At 32.1% G+C, this 16,477-nt stretch overlaps 1 protein-coding gene across 1 annotated transcript in view; it reads left to right on the forward strand.

Moving 5' to 3' along the window:
- LOC117172910 (protein unc-79 homolog) overlaps window positions 1–16,477 on the forward strand; it is a 600,505-nt gene that overhangs the window by 35,219 nt on the left and 548,809 nt on the right. The window contains exon 3 of the mRNA XM_033361204.1: window positions 15,694–15,848. Coding sequence (XP_033217095.1) covers window positions 15,694–15,848 — 155 coding nt within the window. The remainder of the gene's footprint in view (window positions 1–15,693; window positions 15,849–16,477) is intronic.

Here is a 16,477-nt window from a genome sequence, read left to right on the forward strand (position 1 = left end):
GTGACAGTATACTAAGGTGGAAATGACACCATCCTGGCATGCAATAATGAAACCTTCTATATCTGAATTAAAACTTGATGATTTGATGAGAAAAGCAAAAGTTTGCTCCTTTGACGAGGACTATATTTTTACAATTCTGTGAAGGTTTTCCAGGCATTTTCTTGACAATTAGTTGTTGGCGGAGTTTTTTAATCTCTGATTTTTGCACTTCGGCTTTCAGAAGTGAAATATCTAGATAGATTAATGCACTTTTCTCACTTCTGATGCTTAAACCCGAGCCAAGGATGTCGGATGCCTGCTCCGCAGTTTAGTAAAAGAACTCCTATTTGCTAATCACATCGTGGTTCCTGAGCATTTATAGAATTTGCAACGATGTAAGGTGTACTTGAAACAAGTCGGTTATAAAGACATGTATCTGCTTTGGAGAGGCACGTTCACTGACTTTGCGTCCCGATTGAGTCTTCGAGGCATGACCACGTAATTGTAGGTCTGGCCAGTGTTAAGATGTGTATTGATACTTACACCCACAATCTCAGGTTCATTGGGAAAGACATTAATCCTTCTTTCTTCAGATTAATTTTGGCACCCTTTTCCAATCCAAAGCCCATAACAATCACTCCTAAGTACTTCTTGACGTTATTTAAAGCACTCTGAGGGTTTATTTTTACTACAATCATAGATCTTCAGGTCGTCTATATAAAATACATGAGTGACCGAATGCTCGCGATAAACAGTGTCGGCACAGCAAAGAAAGATACCCGCCTGAAAGGTACATTCTACTATGTGTAGTTGAAGCTTCCAGCTATTCAACACGCCGATGATAAGTCTATGAGAGCTTGCATTGAAAGCTTTCCGATAGTTAATTGAGATCACGAACAGGACAGGTCTCTGCAGGCTGCTACTAATTTTTTTTAGCCACCTTGTTCGTACATCTCTCTCCACGCGGGCTCAATTCTTCCAACAATTATATTGTTGAGCAAAGCTGTAAACATGTTATACAAACAAGCTATCGTCCTGTGATTGTCTGGGTTGGATACATTTTCTTTTTTCGGTTGAAGACATAATTTCGGCGCGACATAATACAAGCCACTGCGGAATGAGCGTTTACGACTTAACTATAAGATAAATATGCTGGCCACATTTTTGTGTGTAGAATTAAGCTTCTTTGGCCAGAAGTTCTTAATAACGTCTGGTCATGCAGAAAAAAAAGTTCTTCGTACACCTAAGTGCTTTTTTCACCTTTGTAGCAATGATTGATGGAAATTCCTCTTCAGGCGTTATAAGGTTGTCGCAAAACGCCTTAAAGTTGTTGATATTATCACTATGTTCTATTACCTCCTATAAACTATACTATACTATACCTTAATACTATACTGTTGATTTTCCCTGGTCAATTTCTCCTTGTTCTGCATTCTTTTCCTTGCGTCGAATAAAACCCATATTTTGTCAACAACATACTGCTTGATTGTCAGCAGCTTTCAATTGTTCAGTGTGTGATTGACGATCCTCAGTTCTTGGGTGACCTTTCGAACCCTTTTCATGAACGGTTTACCAGACGTTATGAACTTAATCACACGCTAAACACGGGACGCATTCTGTCTTGCCCTATCAATCTTCTTGTTCAGTTGATGCAAGCGAATTTTGGTATTTTGATCCATCGTTGGTTATAGCGTACAATTTGAATCGCCCAAAGCTCTTGCAGTACCATACACCGAATAAATGAATGTCCAGAGGTCGGATATCTCCAAAATATCGTCACGAAGGGAGGCATCCGTTTTAGGCAGATCTTTAGGCTTAGAAGGAACCCACATGTAAATGTTGCTTCTTGTTATGAATTCGCTATAATCTCTCAGAAGGTGCCTGCTTTCCGCGATTGGTTTTAATGACGCTTCTACATCTTCGCCTCGCACCGCATTGTGTGAATATGCGCCATAAAACATCTATAAGCAGGGATGACGCTGGCATCGTAGCCAAATGTTATACCAACGGACTTTTGACCGGCGGCGCACAGTGGGGAAAAAGTACATTTTTTGGTTAAAAATACGATTCCGGCTGAACCTATGCATAAACTTAGATTTTTTTAAAGCTGATAAAATTTCAAAGAAAGTTGTCGAGTCTGATTTTTCATTTAGATTTTTAAGTTTTTTATAATTAAATAAAGATTCCGAAAAAATGGAAACTTTTTCTATTTGATGATCACGGTGCTCGTCAATAATAGGAATATTGTTGTAATCGCAGGCGTTTCATAGATTTACAGTATATAAAGATATTCCATCATGGTACAATAAACAAAAAAATTTGATAAACAAATTATTTTTTGAAAATGTGTTTTCTATAATTTTCAATCATTTAACGTTTTCTTTTAGTTAGATTGCAAGGAATTTGAATGGAAATAATATTTTAATGAAAAAAATTTCTCCTAAGAGTATTATTATTAATATCATAAAAAAATTCATTATTCAGGCATCTGTCGTCAGAAAAAATCATTTGCTTCAATTAAAATTTTTTAAATTAAGAAACTCATGAGAATTTCAGAAAATTTCTTAATCTGTTGATAAATTTATATGATTCTTTGAAAATCAATTTAATAAACGAAAACATTATTTGGGCATTCGCCGACGAGTCTGAAGAAAGTTTCTCTCTCAGAGTTAATAAGCTAATTCGCATACATTATGGTAAGCGGCATCGCCAAGACATGATGTCATCTCCGTGAACCAAATGTTCATGATTATTTTTGTTGTAAACTATTTGTCTTTTAACCATCGTGAACTGATATTTTCTAGCATTAAATAGCTCCTATTAATTAGATGATTTGAAATCAACAGCTCGTGCATAGCCCCTTCGACTTTCAGCGTTAAAGTTCAATGGTGGATGATCTTCATTTGTTAGTTCTTTAGCGAAACAAATGACTGTCTCATTCATCTGAAGATAGGCAACGAGAACAGGGCATGCTTTTCTTAACTGTGAACCATATATTTAGTCACTCCTGATTTGATTCTTTCTGTGTATGTGTGCGTGTTAGTGTATACATATAATTTAGAAATGGATTCTATCAGAGTGCCTAATCAGATTCTAAGTTCTCTCTTAATCGGAAGTTCTAGTAAAGACGTAAAAATTATGTTTGATTACCTTCGCACGGCTAATTTAAAAGATAGAGAGCAAGTTAATATGACTAGAGAAAACTTGTGGCGGCACTTCATTCCGTCTTTAAAAAGAAGATAGAAGAGTGCGTTCTATAATGCAGACAAATTTTCCAAGCGGAACAATGCATGGTTATCATCTGAATCCATCACATCATTGGATCACACAAAAGTAGGCAGAATACCTTCAGAGGAATTTGAAGCTAGTTCCACATCGACTAAAAGCAGGAAAACGCTCTCTCTCTCTCTCTCTTGTTGACTCGCATCCTCAAATTGAAATTGAGAATGGTTTTTTGAATAATTTGTGCTCTTTTGGGAAGAGAAACTAGGCTAAGGAGATAAGACGTATGATATCAAAGGCTGATGATGAATTTTCGACAAAATAGTTAAATTTTCAACCTAAGAAATGACTTTTAAAAATACATTTTTTAATTTAAAATTCTAATTTATACTTCATTCCCCAGTTGAAAAATTAATTTTTAACCAAAAAAATGCGAATTTTCAATCGAAGAATTTCATTTTTATCTAAAAAAATATGAATTTTCAAAGAAGAAAAATAATTTATCACAAAGAAAATAAATTTTCAGCTAACAAGGTAATTTTTAAAGAAAAAAAAGTCAACAAAATTACTCAATTTCCATCTTCAGAAACAAATTTTAAAATAAAATAATACGTATTCAACCAAAAATGGACTAGTCAAAATTTTGGATAAAAAATAGATTTTAATTTTCAAGTAATAAAGATTAATTTTTAACAAAAACTGGGACAGTTATACTTCTATTTCAAAAAATTCGTTTTGAATAAATAAACACAATCGAATCTACAAAAAAATACTTAAATTTTCAACCAAAAAAATTAATTCAACAACCAAACGACTAATATTCGTGCAAAAAAGACGAAATTAAAAAAAAATACATGAATTTTCAAGCACATAGTTGAATTTTCAACTAAAAACATAATGTTTTAACGAAACATTGAATAGTTAAATTTCTATTTGAAAAATAATTATTCACACCAAAAAGTCCACGTTTCAACAAAATATTTTAATTTTCAAGAAAAAAATTGTATTTTGCAAACAAATAATTTACTTTTCAAACCAATAACTTTCTATCGAAAATAGAAATTCGAAATTTTTAAAATCAATTTTAATACAACAAAACAATAAACGAATTTTTAACAAAATAGATCATTTTAAACGAAAAACGGTTACATTATCAGTTCCAAAAATAAATTGACAAAAAGAAATTTGCAGCAAAATAGTTTAATTTCAAGAAAAAAATAATTTGAACCTTCAACCATTTTATAACAAGAGAAAAACTTTTACCTAAAAATGAATGAATTTTCAAATGAAAAAGATATTTTTTGTTAAAAATTTCTAAAAATTTTTAAATATTCAACCTTAAAAATGAACATTAAAACTATAAAACAAGTATTTAACCAAAAATGGAATAGTTACATTTTTAGATAATAAATTCAGTTTTCTGCAAAATAGTTTAAATGTCGATGGAAGAAGAAATGAATTTTTCACTTAAGAGTATTTTGAACAAAAAAACCGAATTTACTACAGAATAGTTAAATTCTTAATAATATAGTCGGATTTTCAATTTTAAAAACATTAATTTTTAACCAAAAATGGAATAGAATAGATTTTAAGAGAAAATTGAAAAAATGGTTAAAAATGAAGCCTTCTTGAGCAATTTTGTTTCACAATTTTTTAAAAGTTTATGTTGTTTTTAAAAATGTTTTTTCAACTTTGAGTAAGTTTAAGAGATATTTAGAAATTTGGAATCGATTAAAAATAATAAAAACTTGTAAACATTTGTTAAGAATTTTTTGTAGGAATTTAAAAAAAATTAATTTTAAGGGATTATTTAAAAAGATAGCAATAAATTTCACACGATTTCAGAATTGGAAAAAAATAATCTGGAAGATTAGAAGGCTTAGAAGGTCTGACAAGATTAGAAACAGAATTTTCTCAAGATTAATGTGAAAATATTTTTTTTTTTTTATTTTCAAAGCACTCACTTTGACAGTAAATTTAAAAAACATCGAATAAATTCAAGAAATATTTAGAAGAATGCAAGAGATTCAAATTAAATCGTAAACTTATTATTTTTTTAATTTTAGATTTTTAAATACTTCAAAAATAAACTTTGGAAGCTTTAATGGAGTTTCGGAAGATTTCAAGGAGATAAAACTATTTTTCTCAAAATTCCTGGAGAAAATTTAAAAGATTACAAGTCAATTTTTTACATCTGGCAGAATTTTTCTATATCTCAATAAAAGGTTTGGTCAGTTTCAAATAAATTTTAGGAATATTTATAAAAGTATTATTACTTTTTATCTCAAATAATAATTTATGTAGATTACAGTTTTTATTTAAAATTTCACGATGGTCTTTTGTACCATGTTTGACCCTACCATAAAACCCAGAATCAAGGAAAAATATGCTAAAAATATGTTCGTTAATTATTAAAATGCTACAAATACTTACTTTAAGAATTGTTTTGTTCTTTAAAATGATGAGATAAGTCTTCATAAAATAAATTTTGTTAAATTCCTTTTACAATTATTCCCAATTAATTTACAATTACAATTTTTTTACAATTAAAATAAAATTGTATAAGCTAAATTTTGAAATAAGTATTTAAAAAGATTTAAAAAGAAATTTTATTTTATAGGATTTTAAAAAGTATTAGGAAAGATTCGAGTCTTTTAAAAAGATGTTTAGGAATTTTTAAGAAGTTTGGAAAAAATCAAGAAATATTTAATAAATTTTCGGAAATTTTTTAATATTTCTCATATATTTAAAGCGTTTTAAATTCTTCAAAATATTGTTAAACTGTCTTGAATTTCGATCAAAATTTTGAAAAATCATAAAAAATGTAAAAAAATTTCCTATAATCTTCTAAATATTCCCAAGTATTTAAAAAAAATTATTATGTACATTTCATTAAACTTTTCATCGTACAAAATTGAAACGTTTTGCTTTCAAACATTCTACATTCTTCTTTTATTTTTTAGGAAATCCTTTAATATGTTAAAAACCTTTTTAATTTTCTCTTAAAGTGTATTTTTCAAAATAAAAAATCACTAAAAAATTTACACGAATGCAGGAAAATAATTCTTCTTTTAATCTTGTCAAACCTTCTAATCTTCTAATCATTAAACATTATTAGAATTTTTCTTGATTTTTTTTTAATTTTGCAAAATTTTTAAAAATTGCCTTTACAATTTTTCAGATTCTTTTACAATTCTTAGATCGTCTGACATTTATTGATATCTTTTTAAATACCCCCTTAAAATTAATTCTTCGAAATAAAAAATTATGTTCATTTTTCATAGGAACCTAAAAGAATTTTTTTATTTTCGTGAAACCTTAGAAAAATCTTTACAGGTTTCAATTATTTTTAAACCGTTTCAAAATTGCCTAAATACCTCTTAAACTTACTTAAAATTGAAAGTGCATCTTTAACACTTACTTAAATTTAAAAGTACATTTTTGAAACCAACACATACTTTTAAAAAATGTCTAACAAAATTACACCAGAAGACTTAATAAGAATCATGTTCCTTATTTCAAGATGGAAAAAATTGACTTATAATCTTCTACATTTTTCCTAGGAATTTTAAGAAATATATTTTTATCTCCTTGAAATCTGTTTGAATTTCTTTTACTATAACTTTTAACGTATAGTTTTGAAATATTTTAATATCTAAATTTCTAAAGAAAATTAAGTTTAAAATTCGAATTGAATCTCTTCCATTCTTCTAGATATTTCTTGAATTTACTCGATCTTTTTTATCAATTAAGCTTACCAAATTGAAACATTTTGCGCTACTATCAAGTTGAGAGTAGTCCCCAATGGATCTCAGAGGACAGAAGCTGAAGTTTCGCTCAATGAATGCTTGCACGCTGGAGCCAAACTGCTTCCAAATCTAGACGATATGCTGCTTCGTTGGAGATGTTTTCGCATAGATCTCTGTGCTGACGTAGAGAAAATGTACCTACAAATTCAGGTACAGAGAAACGATCAGAATATTCGACTGGTCCTGTGTAGAAAATCGCCCAATGATTCAGTTCAAACGTTTCGTTTGAACAACTATTTTTGTGACAACTATTTTCAGAATTCTTTCCGAGAGACAAAAAGCGCCCTCAAAAATTGAAATTTCTATTTATGAACGAAAAACGTACTAAGAGACTTAAGATGCCTGAGCTTATAAGATATTCCTGTACAGAATTAAAGCGTTAGAGAATTGATTGAAAAGACTCTTTGCTTCGTTCTTTCATGCGTCGATTGGAAAAGAATTGCTCATGGAGGACAGAAAATTGACACCCTCCATATTTCCCATAATTTAGTGGCCATTTCCCATAGCGATAATATGGTGTCCCTCGGTGTTCCATCCAAACTAATTGTGGCCGAGCTCATGGAATCAAAAATCATGTAGTCAGCCATTTTCGTGGCATCGGACCTCTGCGACAAGGTATTCGCAGGGTAGCAAAGATGGTGGCTTTCCGCGAGAATCTGATAGGTCTAGAGCTGATTCTGGTCCCAACCAGTAACCATGGTGGTAGGGAAGTGAACCGTTTTATTACAGTCCTGGCAACCGTTTAGGGTTTATGCATCAGCTGATCGTAAAAATGTAAACCAATTGACGTCGTTTTGTTTCTGCTCATCTATTTATGATAAGTGATTCACTTATTATCATAATTTTAATAAAAAATAATATATCAATAATATTTAAGAGATGTAAGTGGTCATTAATTATTTTTTTTTTAAGTTGGAAAATATTTAAATGGTGGTAGTCCAAAAGGTGCCAAAGAGCATTTTCGCGAAAATAGGTTTATTGACCCACAAATTCTTTAAAAATTAATTACACATCGCGGTAAAAGCATTTGTTCCAACTCGCGTTTTTTAGTATAGTAATAAAAATTAGGTATGCCGCAGGGTGTCAAGGAGCATGCGGTACTTAACCTCCATACAGTGTGTTCTTTACCTTTTTGGTGACAGTTTACAAGTGATTCATTTCTTTTTCAGCGTTTCTTGATAATTTGAATGAAAAATTAATTGTTTTAAACAAAAGACAAGTATACCTGTTCCATCCTAACCAAAAACTTGAAAACATGACATTTTTTTAAAATACGAATTTTTTGTGAGGTGACTAGTTTGGCTTTTATTCGCCAATAAAATCTATACCAAATAGTGTGAAAAATATATAAATAATCACATTTACTCACTTTCAAGAGGAAAAAAGGAAAAAACAATATTTCACACCGTGACGCTATCACACAAAATTTCATTTCCTCCTAACTGAATAACTTTTTTAGAGAAAAAATGTTTAATTCTCATTTAGCATCCTCATATCTCGAAAGAATGTTTTTATTTTCGTAAAAAATAATAATTCTTTTAATTGATTGATTTTTAAAACAAATTTATTTTTAAAACCTGTGAAATTTAAGAGTCAGCATTTTCGGTCGATTGTCTTAGAACTGCTTTTTACATCAAACTTTGTTTATTTATATTCGCAAACTCAATATTTTAGAAGCATTTATTTCTTTATTTATTTGAAGCTAAAAACTGAAATTTTTATCTTAACTCTCAGCCGAGCTTGCTCCAATTTTAGGTTAGTTTCAGTTTCAGATTGTCAACTTCCACATCAATTTCCTCCAAGTTGGCTAACTTTTTCTGAGAAAACTTTTTGGCCCTCAATTCAGTAATTTTTTCAGCTCCGGAGTACACTTTATTTTCATCCTTAAATGGTGATTTCGATTTTAGAGAATATTATTTAACTCATCTGCAAAGCTGCCAAAATGTCCCTTAGCACCTTTTGCACACGAGGGTTTGATTGATCACATTGCTGATTTCAATATTTAAATCATTATTTCTTGTTTTCAAATCGACCTTTATACTCAATTAAATTTCAAAAAATAATTAAAGGTGGTGATTCACAGTTCAGAGCCAAACGGTTGCCAGGACTTTGAACAAAATGGTTCACATCGCTGCGACATAACAGTGCTAATGCGCGTGAAAATAATTCGAAGCACTCTGATCGCAGTGGTGGCCGTTGTGAAAGTCCGAACTGTGACTCACGCGGATGACAACCGTGTAGCACTCGTGTGGTGACCGTGAACAAGTCACATTTACATATTCTCGAGCATTTCGAAGCACTCTTTTCCCGTCGCGTGCATCAGCAACATGAGTCGCGGTGACCGCAACCGTTTCGTTCTGTCCCTGTAGGCTGTTATTGTTTATGAAAATTATTCGCGGTAATATATTTTGCTTATTATACTGAGATAGGATTTCGAAAGAAACCGAATATTCGAGATTTCTACAAAGTAGTCTTTTTTCAAAAGGACTTCCCCTTTGCCTTTCTTCACTATGGGCACCACTATTCCTTTCTTCCATAACTCTGGCCACCCCTTTGCTCTCCGTACTCTATTGCACATTATCCATGCCCATTCCTTTCGTTCTATCTCTCCACATTTCCATACTTCATTTGGAATCGCCTCTATATTAGGTGTCTTTCAATCTTTCATCATACCTTTACTATTTCCTCCCTTGTAATGTCTTCCTCCTCATGATTTTCCCTACCATAATTTCTTCCATTCCTAACTTTTGTCTTCACCCCTTAAAGTAATTTCATTTTTTTTTCAGTTTCACCATCTCAATGTCCTGGTTTACTCTATTTCATTTTCTTCTCTCTCTATTTACCACATTCCAAACCTCGTCTTCCGCCCAAGCCTTCTCCGCCTCTTTTTTAAACCTTTTATCTCCTTTCTATTTCTCTCTGCACACAACACTGTATACTTCCTATTTTTCTCTTATATTTTTCTCCACTACTCTTGCCCTTTGTCCATTTCCTTAAATCCTCACTTCCTTCTTCTTCTGTTTACATTTTTCATCCCATCCACTTCTATCACCTCCTTCACTAACTTTTTATTTGCATGTGTACTATAATATTTCTCTGATCCCTCCAGTCTTTATTTCCAACTTCTCGTTTACATTTCCTTCTCCGATTTTGATATTCCTGCTCTTTCCCTTAAACTGTTCTTCAACTACCGTTGACCAATCCACTCTTCCTACTCTTCTTTACTTTTACTTTGTTTAAGCCTTATTGTTACTACTATTTTTTCCCTCTAATTTCACTATTATGGGAAAGTGATCCGAATCAATAAAATTTTCTACCTCTAGTTTCTTGAGCTTCTCTCGTGCCTCGTCATCCACTACCGCATAATCAATTACCCTTTCCCTTTTTTCTCCTGAACGTGTATATTCCCCTTCCTCATCCTCCTATATATTTCCATTTCATATAAACCGTCCCATCTTCTTTAGGCTCTTTAACAATTTCTTTCCCTTCCCATTCAGTATTTTATCTTTGGACTTTCTTCGTTGCTCTTCACCCTATTCACTTCCTCCTTTATCCTCTGTCCTCGCGTTTAAATCTCTTACTATTTTAAGTTGAATCTCTTGATAATTTTCTTCCATAAGTCCTCTCAAACCCTCTTTTTTCTCCTGCATACCACCGTTTACATACGCTCCCACTATATACCACCTCTCTCTCCTCACATTGACCTCGTCTACTATTGCTTCTTTTTTTATTCCTTTATCTCTTTGTTATCCTTCCTTGTTATTCATTTGTTCCGTACTACCATCATCAATCGTCCGATTGTTCTGCCTTTTTCATTATTTGCATTTTAAACCTCCTATTTGTAACCTGCTACTAATCTCCCCTTACTCTTTAGCATCCGTTTTCATCTAGCCACGCCACCACCATTACTACTATATCCCATTGTGTCAAATTTCTCATAAACTCCCTATCCTTTCTTTCCAAGCCTGTTATATCCCAGTGGCATATCCTCCAATCTTTCCCACATTCGTTTCTCCTCTCTTTTTGTTTCGTACTACTTCTTATTTCTACATCTCTTGTTTCTTTCTCTCCCAGTTTCCTGAAACCTAATTTTTTACTACTCCTCCTTGTTCTCGTTCCCATCCCGCCATACATCTTCTGTCTGTATTTTCCCATGCTTAACTAACGTTTTTCTTTCCATTTTTCTTTTTTTCACACTATTTTGCTTAATTTATACTACATCTTCCTTTCTACTCATGTCAAATTATCCTCTATTCTTTCCGGCCTTCCATGTATCCAGATTTTTTACAGATCTTGAGGAAGGTCTATTCAATGTCATATTCAATTTCAGTAAATTTCAGTTAAAAATTGTAAAGAAGAAAATGAATGTAGTAACCAGAGAGTGATTAAAATCTATTTCACAACATGTATGACTCTTGGGGGTATTTTGGGAGGAAAGGCTAAATAATTTCAATGTGCAGAATTCCTGAAAATAAAACCAAGAATCCAACGACCGAATTTGGACAATGAACATAAAACGTTTCTGTTAAAAAAAATTTTTTTTAAAGAGAAACCCTTTTTTCTCCTAAAAAAAAGGAAATAACTTTCCTCCTTAGACAAAAATAAAAAAAAATCCGGCGAGGATCAACCGGAATTTGAGTCACACTTTCAACAAACATTCGGATCGTTTTTTGATAATTCACATTTTCAATTTTTTAAACTCAAATACTCTGAGTCATCCTATTTCATTTGATGAATAATAAACTTGAGTGGCGACTAATTTTGTGACTTGAGCATGCCTGTCTGCTTTGAAATGCATTCGAACAAGGAAATTCGATCACTGTAAGAAGAAATAAAAGAATAAACTTACCATAATCGTTGGAACTCATTTCAGACGTGTTTTAAGTTTCTTGGATGAAACAATCAATTTTAGTTACAGAAGATTCATTTTTTTTATGGTTCAAAATCTCGTCTTCGGTATAAAAAAAAGTTGTGACATACTATTAGCATTTTTAATCACCACAGAGAGAGAGAGAGAGAGAGAAAGAAAGAGAAAGATTTATTGTTTTTAAATTTAAAAATTTTTAATATTTTGTTTAATCGGTACAAGAATTGTCGTGCTTTTTTGTAAGTATACTTTTTATCTTGGCGGTGCAAAAGTGATGAGCAAAGGACATTGTTTTCCAAAAGTTTTCGAAGTGGGAAAAATTAAGAAAAGTTTATTTGGTAGAGAAATACGAATAGAGAGATGAAGGCGTAGATATCGTGTCCTCCTCAAAGGCACATGCTGTTTAAGACAAAGGGCTTAGCCGGGTAAGTATGTAAAAACGTTAAGGAAAAATGCACACAGATTGATTACATATCAAGGATTTATCATGAATTTTTTGAGATTTTTTGAAACGGTGAAACATAGTAGAAAAAATTTGAAAACGTATTTTTATACGAATATCGGACTTCGAAGACCATATATGATTATTAAAAAAAGCTACTGAAATAGACAAATTATTTGTCTACACTGAATTCCCCTAATTGCCATATCTCTTGTAATATATAAGGCTACTTCAGATTACCAATTTCTTCAAGAATATACGAATTATGATATGATAGAGATCCTATGACTATAACAATGACTTTACCAATAATTTAGAATTTTTGTATAATCGGTGCTTTCACTATTCTTTATCAAATCCTCTTGCAATTTAAATTGTGATTTAAAAATGGCGCCAACTCAAGCGAACCAAATTCCATAAAAGATTAGTTACGGTACAGCGGCACCAATCAGAATTGGAGTTCCCCATGTCTCATTTTCCCTGATGAATCTCTATGAGATGATAATTATCATGTATGGAGAGCTTTCATTTTAATCGACAGATCTGCTAAACTTTCCCGAGATGAAAGTCGGAGATTAGAAGATTTTCTTTACAGGGACTTACCATTTGCAGCAGTCGATATTATATTTAGCAAAAATAATTACAGAAGACGACGACATAAATTTATTTTAGCTAAAAGAAATACTAAAAGTCCAAGTAAAATCACGCCACATAAGTAGCAAAACTCACAATTGCCTCATCTATTACAAACCAAATACCATTAGATACCAAGATATATCTCGTTATTGTTGCGACTATGCAAACAGCAGACGTACTCTTCGATGCTTTTCGCATGTTGTTGTGGTCGTTTACTATTGTTCTCACGCCAGGTACCTTACTAAAATTGTAAGACCAGCAGAAATTTTATCCAAAATTTTTGAAACAGAAAGGGTAAGTCCTGTAATAAACGAAGATAGTGATGAAGACTGAATACTGATGCATAACTTGAAACATACATATAAAACAAAAGTTTTAGAGTAAAAACGTGTACATTATGTCTCAAATGTTGTAAAGTAAAAGCGTATACATTATGTATATTTACTATTGTAACCCGTATTTTGTAAGAACAAAAATATACATAAGTACAAAAAAAAGGAAAATAATTTTAATTTCTTCACGCATCCTACTTTTTTATATCGTATACCCAGATTATAAAATATATAACTAAAGAAATTGGTAATCTCAAGTAGCCTTATACATTGCAAAATATATGGAAATCAGGAGAATTTAGTGTAGACAAATTATTTGCCAATCTTACTAGTTTCGGGAACATTCTATACGACTTTTTTATTGCGAATGGTGAAAAGGTCACTTGTATAATTTTTTTAATGGTCATGTAAGGTCTTCGAAGTCCGATATTCTTACGAAAATACGTTTTTAAATTGTGTTTTTAAATGTCGTTGAAGAGCGAGGGTCCTCAATCCCGCGAAGGGCAATCTTATTATAACCTTTTCGCTATATAAGCTGTTATACATTCTCTTAATATCACCTTTGTGTATGTTTACTACCGCCCATGAGAGAGTCAACGGTCAACTTCTGACAAAAAGTGCACGATGCACGAGCCCGAAACCAGGGTGGGCAAAGTAGAATCTCCGAATGTCACAATGTCCCTACTGGCTACCCACGACAGGACAGAAAGAGAAGAGGGAACCCGATGGACATTGGTATCTCAGCTGTGCCAGAGTTTACTAAAACACCGACACTGGGCTAAAATCGAAGAACGCCCTCTCTGAGTTGGTTAGAGTACTCAGAGGAAGCTTGACCGTAATATTATCGTCTAAAGTGTCGAAATATTGGTAATAATCTAATTTCTATACCCGCTTTTTCAATAGGAAAAACGTGGAGACTTCCGGAAGCCATAGTGGAAATGAACTTCCCGTGGATTCGTGGTTGGCGCGTAAATCCTGTACCGCGATTAGCCAAATGGAACAGCGAGGCGCGGACATCCCTTCCGGTAGCATCTGCATAGCGTGGCAGCAAGTCACGCTCCTTCTTCAACTCCGCCTGAGTAAATGTGGTTTGAAAGAATTTTGTAAAAATTAGTTTTTTTAAAGAGGAACAGTAACAAATTAAGAATTTAAAAAAAAATTAAATAAGGAGAAATACATAATAAAAGCCAACATGGCTTTTTCCAAAGCGGAATACGTTAGGAGGGTCGAGGTAGGTTGTATCTAGTTTCGGCAAATCACTTGTATTGTATGGGATTCGTTTTTTTTTAAACGGTCGGACCTCTTACGAAATTAAATAAAGAAAAATTATGTAATTATGTGAATTATGTAAAGCATTAGAAGATAGTTTCTTTCGGTTTTCAGGTCATCATTCTGGTGTCTCGGTATTATTATGAGATCAACAAACCCAGTTAAATGCGTTTAAAAACACTCGAACGCAGTTAGGTCCTAAAATTGGGTAGGCAAATATATATCTCATAGAGGAGAGGAGTCGTTGAGGGAGAATCAACCATCTCTCGCTTACCTATTTCCCATTTTCATCAATCTCCCTGGTTCTTTCAATTTCTGCCCAAGCCCTACGAGGTCGACACTTTTTGAAGAAAGGTTTGTGAGGTCTAACCAAAATTTGGTAAAAACATTAAGAATATCATCTGCTTCAAGGCGTTCCACTACAATCTCACAACATCTAAGTAGATATGTCCATGAATCATCACTCGCGAATAGGTAAAGAATACACTAACGCAACATCTGCCCCGCATCTTCACTTTATAATTAAAGGCGTACAAAATGTAAGGAAAAAAGTAATATATACTACAAAATGAAAATTTCAAATTTTTTTTCAAATATTCTCATGGTATTGTGAATTCGCCCTAAAACAGAATCGCATAAGTTTTTTATACAATCAAAAAAATCAAAATACAAATTTCTTCTAAGATAATGCTCATTTAATTTTTTTTAAATTTTTAAGTAGCCTCCAACTTTGGAAAGTCAATGGAAAGGATCATAGCCTAGGGGGATTTTTACATTCATGCTCGTTCATAACATCAAATATTTATTTGATCTTAAACGCTTTTGATATAACGTAACGCCAATCCCGTCATATGCCTGCGTTAAAAAATAACAAAACGTGTTTGCACGACCACTCTCATGGAGTTCATATTTAGCAATAATAGTCATTTTTGTGTATAATGCGATATAAGTCTTTAGCGAATAAACGTTTAAAAAAATTGTGGCCCACACTAACGTTTGGTGCAGATAATAGTTTATATATCATAAATCTAAAGGAAAAAATTGTATCAATATAATTAAATGCTAATATTATTAAAACATTAAAATATATAATTGATAAATTAGTAGTATGCAACTAATAATATACTTTTTTTACAGAGTTGCTCTCAAAGCTATGTACCCTTGGCAAAGTGAAACAAATATGCATTTACCAGGTGGTGCTGTTAGCGTAGCGCACCAGTTTCTACGTTGTGTACTCCACCAGTTGGCACCCAATGGCATTTTTCTTCAAATGTTTCAGACACGTATTAATGGTACGCCTTTAATTTTATTATATATTTTCTATAGGTTACATGCCGTGAAATTCGCATGGGAATATTTTACTCTTTGGTGAATGTTTCGCACTCATTCGAAATTAAAATAATTCCGTCTAATTCCAAACAATCGAATCAATTTCATTCCTTGTGAATACAAAATTCATTACCAATTTACTTCGAATCCAGTCCATTTAAGTCGGTGAATAATCAATATCTGAAAAAAGAAGTTTCTTAATTGTTTATTTTATTTTTTTATTTTAACAGGTGCCCGTTTAGACTTAAAGTTCCCCGTGTAAAATGCATTGGGAAAAATCACTTTTTTGAATTTTTAGAATAATTTTTTGGGGTTTAAAAAAAATGTCACGGGAACTTATGGGGGCCTTTAGAGAATTATTCAACGAATAATTTCATCTATCAGATATATAGGTTTAACCCCCCTAAAGCACCCCGACGACTACCTGAAAACTGTCCTTAAAACCAAAAATGTCAATTCTTCATGAAATCGACCTTCTGAACACTGAATTCTCTTTTTTTTACTTAAAGTTATTCATATTGGCCTAGTGGAATATTTAATATTATTAGTTAATTAATTTTTAATTATTTAGACAAATTAAATTGATTTAAAT

The sequence above is a fragment of the Belonocnema kinseyi genome, chromosome 5, assembly GCF_010883055.1.
Source record: "Belonocnema kinseyi isolate 2016_QV_RU_SX_M_011 chromosome 5, B_treatae_v1, whole genome shotgun sequence".
Taxonomy (NCBI): domain Eukaryota; kingdom Metazoa; phylum Arthropoda; class Insecta; order Hymenoptera; family Cynipidae; genus Belonocnema; species Belonocnema kinseyi.